Source organism: Osmerus mordax, chromosome 12 (assembly GCF_038355195.1).
Source record: "Osmerus mordax isolate fOsmMor3 chromosome 12, fOsmMor3.pri, whole genome shotgun sequence".
Lineage (NCBI taxonomy): Eukaryota > Metazoa > Chordata > Actinopteri > Osmeriformes > Osmeridae > Osmerus > Osmerus mordax.
In genome coordinates this window covers 14158312-14172096 of record NC_090061.1, presented here as the reverse complement: position 1 = coordinate 14172096, position 13785 = coordinate 14158312, and the positions used below count along the sequence as shown (strand labels likewise).

Here is a 13785-nt window from a genome sequence, read left to right as displayed (position 1 = left end):
TATGGTACTGTAGGCTACGTGTCTTTCCTGAGGGAGCTATTCGCAGGTGTGCCACACACTCCGCCCATACATCGAGTACCATTGCATAAATCTGCTGCATAGTTTTTCCAGGAGTCCGATTGGTTCAAAGTAGTTGGGAGTGTATTATGTTCTGTACAGTACGATACGATAACAGAAAGGTTGACTTTATTTAACCGCTTCCCTATCGGAACCGACTACACGGTAAGTTTTAGTCTGTTTTCTAGAGCTATAACTGAGCTTGTATAAGCTTTCTCAAGACAAACACTTTTTGTACCATGTTGCGTGTATTGACATCTTGACTAGTCGCGAAGGGCGGAGGCTACAAATGATTAAAGATCCTGTAAAGTGGAATTGAAAATTAGTTTTAAGTTCACCACACCACAGAAGAATGTGTTATTAACTACCCATCCAAATTCGAATGAAAAAAAACACCGACAAGTATGTTAAATTAGGCTTTGAAATCATGAGAAAGTCAACACTCTGCTCTGCTTGAGACTGGGGGGCCGTTTCGCCTGAAGGAGCTGAAGCTCCGCCCCTCGCTGCCTACCTACGACCCAGATAATGGACGCTACGTCAAGCCGAACTAAACAGTATAACTAGATTTAGAATGTATTTGTTCAATGAGTGAAACATACAGATGCATATAAATGAAATGTTCCCCTGAGCTGTAACACAAGAGTAAAAATGACACCAGAGACAGTGAGCTCTCCAACTAGGCTACAGCTAGCACATTAGCTTCCATTTCACCAAAATACCATCATTCTAAACCGAGTAGCCTAATATCAAGTTAGGGGTTTACACTAACTCATAGCATAGATACCTCGAAAAGTTATGTTATGTAGTATAATTATAACAAGCAAACAGAACTGAGTGATGAACTGCTGGCGGCGGTGGATGGTCCAGGTGCGAGGGCGATGCTCGGTACGGTTCCGCGCTGCAAGAGAAGCCGTGTCCCTGAACCCCGTCTGTCTCTGGTCCATGTTAAAACTATCCGCCATGAAATGGTCACTGCAGAGGCAGCTGTTGGAGTTTATCCGAAGCTCTCCATCAGCGTGGGCCTTCACAAAATCAATCCACCTATTTTTCCTTTCCTCAGGGAATCAAATAGCTTTGCAGCGCAGTTGAAGTTCTTGCATCCAGGGAAGATGCAGTTGCGGGTGGAGGGAGACATCCTGAAGCTAGCTAGCTAGCTGATGTAGGCTACAATAACAGTACAGCAGGAGGAACCATTTAGTGATCTGACGTAGATGGGTCAAAATTACGTAGATAGGTAATTTTTTGGCTGCCCATTAAAACCTGATCTGAAAACGGAAGAGAAACTGTTCTACGGTCTTACTCCACATTTCAGTGCGACAAAGTTTTCGCGCTTTGCACATGCTTTCAGGAACTTATTTAACACGTATATAATGTAGCCTACTGAGAAGCAAATCATGGAATTTGCTTTACAGCATCTTTAAGGTAGATAATACAGTACACATAGCCTACATGCTAGTCAAAGTGGCTAACTTACTAACCCACCCTTCCTACCATTGAGAGTAGCAGAAGAATATTGACACACATACCAAATTGATTGTAAACACCCATCCATCCATCCATCATCTTCCGCTTGTCCGGGGGTCGGGTCGCGGGGGCAGCAACCTAAGCAGGGAGGCCCAGACTTTCCTCTCCCCGGCCACTTCCACCAGCTCTTCCTGGGGGACCCCGAGGCGTTCCCAGGCCAGCCGAGAGACATAGTCCCTCCAGCGTGTCCTGGGTCTTCCCCGGGGCCTCTTCCCAGTGGGACGTGCCCAGAACACCTCACCAGGGAGGCATCCAGGAGGCATCCTTATCAGATGCCCGAGCCACCTCAACTGGCCCCTCTCGACGCGGAGGAGCAGCGGTTCTACTCTGAGCCCCTCCCGGATGACCGAGCTTCTCACCCTATCTCTAAGGGAGAGCCCGGACACCCTGCGGAGAAAACTCATTTCGGCCGCTTGTATTCGCGATCTCGTTCTTTCGGTCACTACCCACAGTTCGTGACCATAGGTGAGGGTAGGAACGTAGATCGACTGGTAAATAGAGAGCTTCCCCTTTCGACTCAGCTCCTTCTTCACCACAACGGACCGATGCAGAGCCCGCATCACTGCGGACGCCGCACCGATCCGCCTGTCGATCTCGCGCTCCATCCTTCCCTCACTCGTGAACAAGACCCCGAGATACTTGAACTCCTCCGCTTGGGACAAGATCTCCTCCCCGACCCGGAGATTGCACTCCACCTTTTTCCGGTCGATAACCATGGCCTCAGATTTGGAGGTGCTGATTCCCATCCCAGCCGCTTCGCATTCGGTTGCGAACCGCTTCAGTGAGAGCTGGAGGTCACGGCCCGATGAAGCCAACAGGACCACATCATCTGCAAAAAGCAGCGACCCGATCCTGAGGTCCCCAAACCGGACCCCCTCAACGCCCTGGCTGCGCCTAGAAATTCTGTCCATATAAGTATAAGTATAACAGAATCGGTGACAAAGGGCAGCCCTGGCGGAGTCCAACCCTCACCGGGAACAAGTTCGACTTACTACCGGCAATGCGGACCAAACTCTGGCACCGGTCGTACAGGGACCGAACAGCCCCGATCAGGGAGTCCGGTACCCCGTACTCCCGGAGCACCCCCCACATGAGCCCCCGAGGGACACGGTCGAACGCCTTTTCCAAATCCACAAAACATGTGTAGACTGGTTGGGCGAACTCCCATTGTTAACACCTTTTGTATTTATACTTCCCTGTTTGGTCCTGCAGTGTATAGCTACAGAGCCCAACTGTAGGCTACTTTGTAGACAAACAGACTGCTAGATCCAAACATGGATCTAGCAGGCAGTAATGTCTCAAGTCAGCCTGTCCGACTAGATAATCGTGTTGTACTTAAGTTTTTTATTTATTTTATTTGGAGAGACGTTTCAATAGCTACATGTCTGTCTTGTCTAGCTACACAGGTTTCTGCCATGTCTAGCCAGGTGGACGGTCATGGAGACTGTGTGGATGCCAAGGCCATAGCAGGACAGGGGTAACAACAACCTAACCCGACCTGAAACTTAATAATGAATTATATTTCCTGTTATGCCGTTTGTCTTTGTGTGTGGTGGTGCTTTCCTTTATATGGTACTAACCTGATAAACTGGTTTCTATGGACGTCCTTCCCCATTAGTGCTTCAGGCTGATGGCGCAATGAGTGACATCCCTTTTCCCTTGTGTGTTTGTGTCTGTGTTTGTGTGTGTGCGTCTATTTGCTATGACAGTGTCCCCAGCAAACCTATTGCCCCCAAGCAGGGGACCAGTGAGGTTGACTCTCGGCCTCATGTGGACATGACATACAGGTACAGGATGGACTACCCCAGCCTGGGACAGTGCATAATCATCAACAACAAGAATTTTGACAGAAGCACAGGTGGGTTCCTGCTTATGTATCTACAGAGTTGGTGACGCATAGCATAGCTTCCCTGTCTTCTATCTCTCTCTCTCTTCCTCTCTTCAGCCTGCCTTGTACCAGCCAGATTCAATTTTCAACTTGAACTTCTTTGTCTCTGAAAAAATTTGGGATTTGTCATGCGCTTATGCTGCTTATGCTAATTACAATCAGTGGATGACTTATAAGTCTTATTTCATATGTGTTCTTATTTGAACCTATATTATGTTCTGATGACTCTCACGAGTCTATGGTGTGGTATCCGCCTGATTGAATAACGAGCACCTATTGGCTGTACGTTATCTCTGTTTTCCCTTTCTACTATAAATTCTGTCCTCCGACCTTCATGCCTCAGAGACTTTGTTACCACCGACACTGTTTTACCGATACTGTCATCAGTGTTTCCTTTAGGATTTTTTTTAGCAGTGGGGGCAGGTCTGTCAACAACCCCCCCCCCCCCCCCCCCCCCCCCCCCGTATGTCCGTCTGTGTGAGCAGGAATGAACTTCCGAAATGGAACAGATGTGGATGCAGGCAACGCTATGAAAGTGTTCTCCAGCCTGGGTTACAAGGTCAAAGTGTTCACCGACCAGACAGTCCAACAGATCCAGGAGCTTCTCCGTAAGGGTGAGACTTAACCCAACTACACCTCTACAGTGCCTTGGAAAGTATTGAGACTCCTTCACTTTCTCCACATTTAGTTATAGACTTCATTTAAAATGGAATATAGAACACATAATGTGGAAACCCAGGGGACTTGAAAGCCAGATTCACAATGAAATATGAGACTCAGAGACAGTTAGGCTTAACATAGTGTCCTTTAATAAACGTAGGTCAGGAAAAGGGTAGCGGGACAAACTTAGGATTCTTCCCGTCCGGGGTCCTCCAGCCTTCAGGCAGTGTTGTCCTGTGGGGGTTGAGAACAAAGGGAGAGGTCAGTTTTCCCCCAGAATCTCCTTAAGGAACACACCTCCTGCAGTGTTGCCTCTCCAGTCCTTTGTTCCTCCTCTGTGGCCCTGGGCTGGCTCCCTTAATACCTTCCCCTGATCACCTGATGGGCTGCAGGTGTAACCAGTGCCATGTGCCAAGTGGCTGCGGCACTTGAACAGGCAAATAGACTCCCTCTATCACCTCCCCCAATCTGAGCCTATGAACCCGCCCCCTGTGCCGGATTGGCTTGTCCGTTTCCCTTGGTTTGCTACAATAAAAATAATTGCTAATGCATTGAAAACTTCAGGGAATATAGACTTTTGAAACTACTATAATCTTTTTCTAGAGAGCTGTCTGTCTGGCTCAAATAAGTAACCGGGCAAGATGGACCTTGGTCAAGTTATCCATGAATCCAGAGGTCACTCTTAAGAGAATCTCTGAGTTCCTATTCAGATATAAAACCTTCTAGATTGACACCCATCTCTGGAGCACTCTGATTTCAGCCTTTAGGTTAGAGTGGATTGACACCGGAAGCCACTGTTGAGGCAGGTAGCAGCATGCTCAGAGCTTTCTGAACAGAACTTAGTTATTACTCAGTAAGGGGCAAACATTTGAGAAGCTGCCTAGATCCAGTTCTGCAAAGCTGGTAGAAGAATACCCAAGAAGTTGTAATTGCTGCTAAAAGTTCTTCTACAAAGTACTGAATAAAGGGTATGAATATTTGTAACATTTCGATTAATGTGAAATTAGGTATTTCAGGTTCATGAAATCAGGTTTTCATTCATCAGTACAGTATATTGTATTCATATGGATAATGACAATGTAATTCGCCTACGACAGTCTATAACAAAAAACAGGGAAAAAGAAAAGCCATCTCAATACTTTACAAATGTAAACTGTACAGTCTTCTGTTTCATCCGTTTATCTAATAAACACAAAAATGTAGTTTCCAAGGAGGACCACAGCCAGTCAGCCTCCCTGGTGTGTGTGCTGCTCAGCCACGGTGACGAGGGTGTGTTTTACGGGACGGACAAACATGTGGAGCTGAAGGTTCTGACCGGAATGTTCAGAGGAGACCGCTGCAGGACCCTGGCTGGCAAGCCCAAACTGTTTTTCATCCAGGTAATACACCTGCCCAAGTGCTACACTTACAGTATACACAGCTATACTGCACTGGTGACATCCCAACACACAACTATACTGCACTGGTGACACACCAATACACAGCTATACTGCACTGATGATACACTTATACACACTCATACACAGCCGTACTGCACTGATGATACACCTATTCACACCCATACTGCACTGGTGATGCACCTATACACACCAATACCATACTGCACTGGTGCTACACTTATACACACCAATACACAGCTATACTGAACTGGTGATACACCTATACACACCTATACTATACTTCACTGGTGCTACACCTATACACACCAATACACAGCTATACTGTACTGCACTGGTGCTACACAAAGACAGTCACACTCTTTGACACTGACTCTTCTGTGTTCCTAACGTCTGGCGTGTGTCAGGCTTGTCGCGGTTCAGAACTGGATGGGGGGATTGAGACTGACTCCGTGAGTGACGATTCTCCTGAGAGGATACCTGTGGAGGCCGACTTCCTGTATGCCTACTCCACAGCCCCAGGTACACACACGCACACCCACACACACCTCAGGAATCCTCAGAACACTGTGTTTGTTGTCCCCTGCTCCTTTGGACATTGTGTAACAATGTATTTGTTCCCCCAAGGCTACTACTCATGGAGGAACACCAGTAATGGTTCCTGGTTCATGCAGTCTCTGTGTGAGATGCTGCAGCGCCACGGACACGTGCTGGAGATCATGCAGATCATGACCAGAGTCAACCATAAGGTGGCGCTGGACTTCCAGTCTGCTTCCAACATCCCAGGCTTCAGTGCCAAGAAGCAGATTCCCTGCATTGTGTCTATGCTGACCAAGGACCTGTACTTTCCTCAGTGACCATCAGGCCTGGACAGCCAGTCTTCAAGAGAGCTGAAGTAGCTGGCTTATTGGGTTAGGGGTAAATTGTTCAAAGGTGACTGGTTTTTATTGAGATTTTGTATCTGCATGTCGTTGGATTACTCTGGACCAAATGTAATTGTTTAAACTATAGACAGAGTTCCAATTTTCTCAGGATTAAAAAGGACCTGCTTAACATGGGAATGCAGTCTTTAAATGGATATTAAGAAGGGATTTAAAATGACTGATCTGGCAAGGTATGTTACCTCATGAGCAGAATGAAAAGATCTCTCAGGTTTTAAACAATTATATGAGTGCCAAATATGTGTATTTTCAAATGTCTATATAAGCGACATGTTTATGTGGCACATTTAGATTTATATTCATAACAATAAAATATATTAGGTTTATATATAATTGAATACATGTGTTAATATTTCATTGTAAATAAATTAACATTTCAGCCAGTACAGCCAATCAAAATGCCATTATCTATTTATTTCACAAGCCCATCCTCGGGTCATGGCTAGATAAGATTAGTGACTACACGCCCATCCCTAGCTATAGGCAACTGCCATCCTTCTGTACTTTTTTGTCTCTTCCTTGCTAGGCAACTATTCTGCCCCTGTTCCTCCTCTTATTTCACCACCTCCTCTCTCTCTCTCCCTTATTCTAGTCTGGAAAGGACTACAAAGTTTGTTTTTAGATGCATCATAATGCATTTACAAATGCATTATTTTTTAAATAAAGGCGTGAACACCAGCCATACATTGATTATAATAAAATAAAAACAACGTAAGCGTCTTTACACTTAATTAAGTTAGTGTTCTAACATCCTGTACCTGTGTGATGCTCAAAGTCACTCTTAAAATGATCTAGTTATGTATGAGTCTAGCTGTGTAACATCATACAACTGGCGATGTTTGCAGAGAAGTTCGTCCTTGCAGCCACGGTGCTGTTCACAAGTAGCTGCACATTCTAGTTTCGTTTCTACACATCAGGCTCAAAGGAAAGGCTCTGCGAGAGGAATTCAACGACCGAGGATTGAGGAAGTGAAAATGAAATGGAGCGGTCGGTTGCAGATGCGCCCACCAATGAGAAGGCTTCCCGTGGTTTTCAGAAGCCCGTGCAACGCCATCTAGGTTCAACAGTCGCGAAGAAAACATCGGGAGGGGATTTCCACGCAGCGCTTCCTCTACTTGTTTTGCTTTCGATCTGGACTCTGAAATACATGAAGTTAGGTTTTTGTTGAGGTATTTCATAGCTATTGGCGACACTGTTCTAACTTTGCGACTGTGGCAAGAAGGTCGACTGTTTATCAAGCTGAAATACAACTCGGCTACTTATTCACATAGGTAACGTTTCCGCATGTTCTTGAAGCTGACATGGTCGCAAAGAGCGAGAGAGTAACAACACGTAATCGAAAGTAAAATTATGTTGATCGTAGCAATGCCAAGCGTAGAATGAAGTTTATTTTCACTTTTGATGTAGAAATGTCTGCTGAACAAGCTTTTGTCCTGTTGTTGTCAGGTTGTCTGCGCAGTGACGGAGCTAAATGTAACTTTGGCCAACCGTGGCGCTCAAGAAACCATTGTTACTGTAACGATTTAGCGAGCTAACATGAATTTGCAGGCTGTTATTGCACATTGTTTGTTTCAAACGTATCGCGGCGATTCATGATGCAATGTGTAAGTGTGACAATGTTATTCACTACATAGAAATGTAACGTAGTGTAGCCTACTATATCAAGTTGTAAACTGCTGTCCACAAAAACATGTTTGTTTCACCGTTGAATACAAAATGATATCGTTAATGACTTATTGTGTAGCCTACTTATCTAATTTGACTATTACTTGTAGCCGACTAAGATTATTTCTTAATATAGGATAGTATTGAACGGTAGTTGAAGTGTAGTTTATAAGTGCTCGAATTTGGCGGTGGACTTTGATCTTTATGTTCTGACACGGCACACCTGTAACAGGCGGGGACCTTGCTGGTTATTCATCTCCAGGCCAGGCCTTTAAACTGCGCCGGTAGAGGTACGATAACAGACTACTGTTTTGAAACTTCTGGAGGCAACTGCGGTTGTAACTTACAAGTTAGCATCAGACAGGGACAGCGTATTCATCCTTGTCAGGTCATGTCACTGATGGTGGTGTCTTGTGTCCATCCTTCCTTCCATGTCTACAGGCCACCATGCCGGTGGAGAGGATGCGCATGCGGCCTTGGCTGGAGGAACAGATCAACTCCTGTTTGATCCCTGGCCTGAAATGGGTTAACAGGGTGAGAGAACACAGCACTGTAGACAAACACACACGCACACACACAAAGACGCACCAGCACAAGCAAACATGCTGTTTGGCTTTCTCCCTGCAGGAGAAGAGAATATTCCAGATTCCCTGGATGCACGCTGCTCGTCATGGATGGGACCTAGAGAAAGACGCCCCACTCTTCATGAACTGGGCCATTCACACAGGTAGACACTCTCACAGTGGCTGACATAGGGAGTCATGTGGCTGAGCAGTTAGGGAATCGGGCTAGTAATCAGAAGGTTGCCGGTTCGATTCAGGCTGTGAAAAATGACGTTGTGTCTTTGGGCAAGGCACTTAACCCTACTTGCCTCGGGGGGAATGTCCCTGTACTTACTTTAAGTCGCTCTGGATAAGAGCGTCTGCTAAATGACTAAATGACTAAATGTCAAATGTCACAGTGACATACAGAACCATACTGGTGCATACAAACCAGTTCAAGATAAAGTATATTTGCAACAGGTACAAAATCAGTCTAACCTAAGTCCTATGTCCTAAGTTATAAATCTTAAATCAAAATAAATAAATTACTATCCTATTCTAACAAACAATACCGTATTTCTTTGATTAAACGCCGCCCTCAAATAAACGCGGCCCTCGAATAAACGCTGCACCAAAAATGAACATTGTGTAATAAATGCTGATTAAACGCTGCATCAAAAAAATCTGAAAAACTTTATTTAATTGGTTAAATTAAAACACAGTATTTATTACACAAGCAAATCACAAGTGTACAATATAAAATTGAATTCGCCACTAGCGAATTCGCCTTTCATCAACCCGAAGTTCGCGTGCTACAAATCTATTGCTGCTGGTGAGTGCTTTCTGTTTGAAAGCTAAAGTGTAAGAACGTTTTGGCATGCTGCATCAGATTTCTACACAATGTAGAATACTTATATTTGAGACAGTTAAAGTACTACCCACGCACACCTAGACTAAATGCGCGGCTTCAATTTTACTTGAGGCTTTGTTTGACCTCCTTGTCCATTCTTTGTTTGTTGATGGCCGCACTGCAGCTACAATTCACTAAATCTCTCTTACTAATTAAACGTTGCCCTCCAATAAACTCCACCCTCCAATAAACGCTGCACCAAAAATGAACATTGTGTAATAAATGCTGCAGCGTTTAATCAAAGAAATACAGTATATATTAAATATACTGTATGTATTAATACAATTCAATGCGATTTAGGGTTAGAACTGTTGGACCACACCTACTAAATGGTTTTTTGTGTGCATTGTGTTTGTGCTCTCTGTGTGTGTGTTCATGTTTCAGGGAAGTACCAGCCAGGTGTGGACAAACCTGATCCAAAGACTTGGAAGGCCAACTTCCGCTGTGCCATGAACTCTCTTCCAGACATCGAGGAGGTGAAGGACAAGAGCATCAAGAAAGGGACAAACGCCTTCAGGGTCTACAAGATGCTGTCACTCTCCGAACGCCAGGGCAAGAGAGGTGAGAACCCGAGTTGGAGAAATAAGATTTCAAAGTTCACACTGTCGACCAATCAGGGCAGAGGTTCCATTTGTGTGTTCTGATCCCCAGAGATAGTCTTGTGTGTAGATGGTCTGTTGCCTGGTAGTGGTGTCAATTGTACTATGATGAAAGGCAGACTGGTTGTATGTGTACATCACTGTGACGTAGCTAATTGTGTCTTGTTTATTTTTTTTAATTCCAGGAAAGAAAAGATGTGAAAAGGGGGGAAAGAAGAAGGTAATTGTGTCAATAAACATCACATCAAGCAATCGAGCAGCAAGCAATTAGTGTCTAATTATCTTATTAAAAACCATTTTGGTTCTGGAATGATCCATCCTGTGTGTGCATCAGGTTCCTAGATCCTCATCTCCGGACGATAGCAGCGGACAGCTAGTTGTGAAACAGGAAGTGAAGGAGGAAGTGGTCACAGACAGCACCACCCTCACAGGTAGCACCTTTCACGTTTGTGTCCATGGTTACCACACAGCACTGTAGTATGTCAGAGGTGTAAACTGATGGTTCCGGACAATGTTGCTATAGCAACCACACTTGTCTTGAGAAAGTCATGTAACCCAACGACTCTCAATTTCTCTTTCCCTCCTATCTTGTCCCTATGTACCACCCCTCCTGCGTTCTGCCTTTCCTCTCCTCTCCCCACTCTCCTCTCTTATCTCCATACTGCTCTCATCCATTTTCTCCATGTCTCCATTTCATCCTTTCAATAAATGTTCCTCTCCCTGTCCTTACATTTCTCTCACTGTCCCCCCCGCATCTTGTCTCCTCGATCCTCCCCCCCCCCCTTTCAATGCTCCTTCACAGTCTATGACCATCCGGCCGATCGGAGTCCTATAGACGACCACCTGATTATACACGATCAACTGCCATTTGTCTGTCAGACCATCGAGGTTACCACGGAGAGCGAAGAGCAGGCTGTCAGCTCCAGCCACCCCTACCCCCTTCAAATCTCCCCTGTGTCCTCATACGGAGGTTAGACGACAGCCTACACACCAAACTCTAAATGCCACATGCTCCCGTGTCCATCTCTCTACTCTAGCTTACATTTACAGACCTCATAGCAACCTTTGGACCTGGTCTGCACTCTGGGCTAGGATACTGGACTGTATGGCCCGGGGCTAGAGAGACAATGCAGAGAAAGCAAAATGTGGGATGAAAGGGGGAGAGACAGACAGGGAAGGTTAGAGAGACAGACAGACAGACATGTAGGCAGAGAAAGTGGAAAGCCACACACCTCCGAGAGGCTTTATGACTCATCTACGGATCAAAGTCTTTCAGAGCTAACATGGCTTGCACTTCTTTTGTTATGACCTCTGGCCGTGATACTGTCGCCACAGAATGATTTGACAGTTGATAGATCAACTTTGTGAGTTTGTTAGATATGAGAAAAGCAGTATATCATAGTGTAGTTTACATTCCCGTACAGCTCACCTGTCAGTGACATTTCAGGCATGTTTTTTGGGCCAACCTCCTTATATCCTCCTTCCTCTCCAACCTGTTAATCCAGATCTCCCTGATTCCTCTCCTTTCTCCCCCTCTCCTATCCTCTGCAGAGAGTGACACAGATAGCATCCACAGTGAAGATGACTCCTTAGAGGTGAGAAAAATACTCCTCTGCCCCCACACAACCATGCTCTCTCTCTTTCTCTCACACACACAAACTCTGAGTCCAAACTTGAATCCCAAATACCCACATTTACATTTTAATCATATAGCAGACACTCTTATCCAGAGCGACTTACAGTAAGTACAGGGACATTCCCCCTGAGACAAGTAGGGTGAAGTGCCTTGCCCAAGGACACAATGTCATTTGGCACGGCCAGGAATTGATCCGGCAACCTTCTGATTAATAGCCCGATTCCCTAACCGCTCAGCCATCTGACTCCCCACAAGTTCATATATTCATCGAGCACTGCCCACTTCACTCACAAACGACTAAACCGACCTACTACAAACTTCCACTAAACTCACACATTCTTAACAAAAGCAGGTTCTAGTAGAGTTCAGCTGCAAGGTTGGGCCTGCCTGAGAGCCACAGACTCACACAGCTGAATCATTAACCAAGTGCGATAAAATGATAAGCAAGTCTTCACTTGAAGCCGTCAGTTCCTCCCAGCCAGTTCTACTGCTTTGGCTTCCAACCCTGAGCCTGTCTGCTCCCAGACATGAGACTAGTGTGTGTTTGTGGTGTCTTTCGCGTGTGTGTGGTGTACAGATAATCTAACGGTTGCTTACATGTGTTGGACAGTGTGTTGGAGGCTTGTGGAGCCGGAAAGGGTACAGCTCAGTGCTCCGGGTGCCATCCGGCTCCCTACCCAGCATGGCCACCTTTGTCACGGCCGGAAAGACCAACTTCAAAGTGACAAGCACCAGAGACCCCACCCCCCTCATCAGCTATCATTCCTCCCCCTGGACAGACTCCTCCCCTAACTCGCAGCCCCTCCCCCTGACGGCGACTTCATCCTCGCAGGCCTCCTCCTCAGAGACACGGGCCAGCGTCATCATGAAGACGTCCGACATATCACAGCCCTCCGTCAAGACCTGCTGACCCCGCCCACTGAACCCTGTTCTCCAGAGTGCCCCCCTCATTGGATGGACTGGTCCACAGACAGACAGACCTGACAGTCTTGCAAAGTGACAGACTAACAAGACAACCTGACTCTACTCTGCCTCTGGGTAATCATGTACATAGTAATATGTAAAGTCAAACTGCTTCTGCACCTTATGGAGAGCACTGACGTGTGTGCGTGTGTGTGCGTGTGTGGGTAAAGGCGCTCCATGGGAGGAAAGAGGAAAACGATAAATGCACTTGTAATTTATCTTGAAGCCTTTTTAGTGATCATATATATATTTTTATATAAAAGGGAAATTTTAATTGAAGGTGGAGAGTGTTTCTTCTAAAAATGAATTATGTTTTTTTATTGTTAAAGTAGCTAATTCATTGTGATTCGCATTGTCATTGTTTATGTGGCACCTACTGAATGTAACCATGTGACTAGCTTGATGCCTGTGTGTCTTTATTGTTATATGTTTCCAGATCCATGTTAACATGGTAAGAGTGTTTTTATGCTGCGCAGGCATGGCTACTCTTAATCCTGTGGATCATCGATATGCAAATCTGAATAAATAAATAAACGACCGTTTTTTTACATTTTGACACGACATTGCCTCTCAACATCCTGGTTATTCCTGAGCCATAGCTTAGTTTAGGGTTGCCATGCTGTGTCAGTAACTCACTAAAATGGCAAAAGAAAATTACTGCAGTACATAAAAACTGCAATCTGAACACAAGATCACGTGGGGCCAGTAGACGGGTTGCAGGTAGTTCTTTTTTTCTGCAAGGGTGTCATCTTTTATAAATGTAGGCGTGAGTAATTAATGGTAGGCTAATCTGGTAATTTAGGCAATAAAACATTTCAAACGAAACAAGTATCCATGTTTTAACAGTAACATATGGTACCTGAAGAACTGGAAAGCCGCCTGAGCTGTCTTAAATTATTATTATTATTACATGATTATTAAGTGTTCAAAGGCCTACTTTTCGTGATTTAATTTGAGAACAAACGCGAGCAACAAAGCGATCTTGTGATCTCTGTCTGACGAC

General features: G+C 45.3%; 2 protein-coding genes across 7 annotated transcripts; both read left to right on the top strand.

The window, feature by feature from the left end:
• Window positions 1-22: 22 nt before the first annotated feature.
• Window positions 23-6819, top strand: casp3b (caspase 3, apoptosis-related cysteine peptidase b). Its single transcript, XM_067248344.1, has 7 exons — window positions 23-222; window positions 2988-3058; window positions 3291-3439; window positions 3955-4083; window positions 5333-5508; window positions 5934-6048; window positions 6154-6819. Exons 2-7 carry the CDS (start codon window positions 2997-2999, stop codon window positions 6381-6383), a joined length of 861 nt encoding a protein of 286 aa, XP_067104445.1. The 5' UTR covers window positions 23-222; window positions 2988-2996; the 3' UTR covers window positions 6384-6819.
• A 712-nt stretch (window positions 6820-7531) lies between these two features.
• irf2b (interferon regulatory factor 2b) lies at window positions 7532-13343 on the top strand. 6 transcript variants are annotated; one of them, XM_067247243.1, is made up of 9 exons: window positions 7532-7738; window positions 8574-8666; window positions 8760-8859; window positions 9969-10145; window positions 10369-10403; window positions 10518-10614; window positions 10986-11153; window positions 11735-11778; window positions 12430-13343. In XM_067247243.1, exons 2-9 carry the CDS (start codon window positions 8580-8582, stop codon window positions 12727-12729), a joined length of 1008 nt encoding a protein of 335 aa, XP_067103344.1. In that variant the 5' UTR covers window positions 7532-7738; window positions 8574-8579; the 3' UTR covers window positions 12730-13343. The 6 variants fall into 6 exon arrangements, with proteins under 6 accessions (XP_067103344.1, XP_067103341.1, XP_067103345.1 ...); XM_067247244.1 differs by having other exon boundaries at window positions 7541-7636; XM_067247242.1 differs by lacking the exon at window positions 7532-7738 and adding an exon at window positions 7792-8071.
• Window positions 13344-13785: the final 442 nt, after the last annotated feature.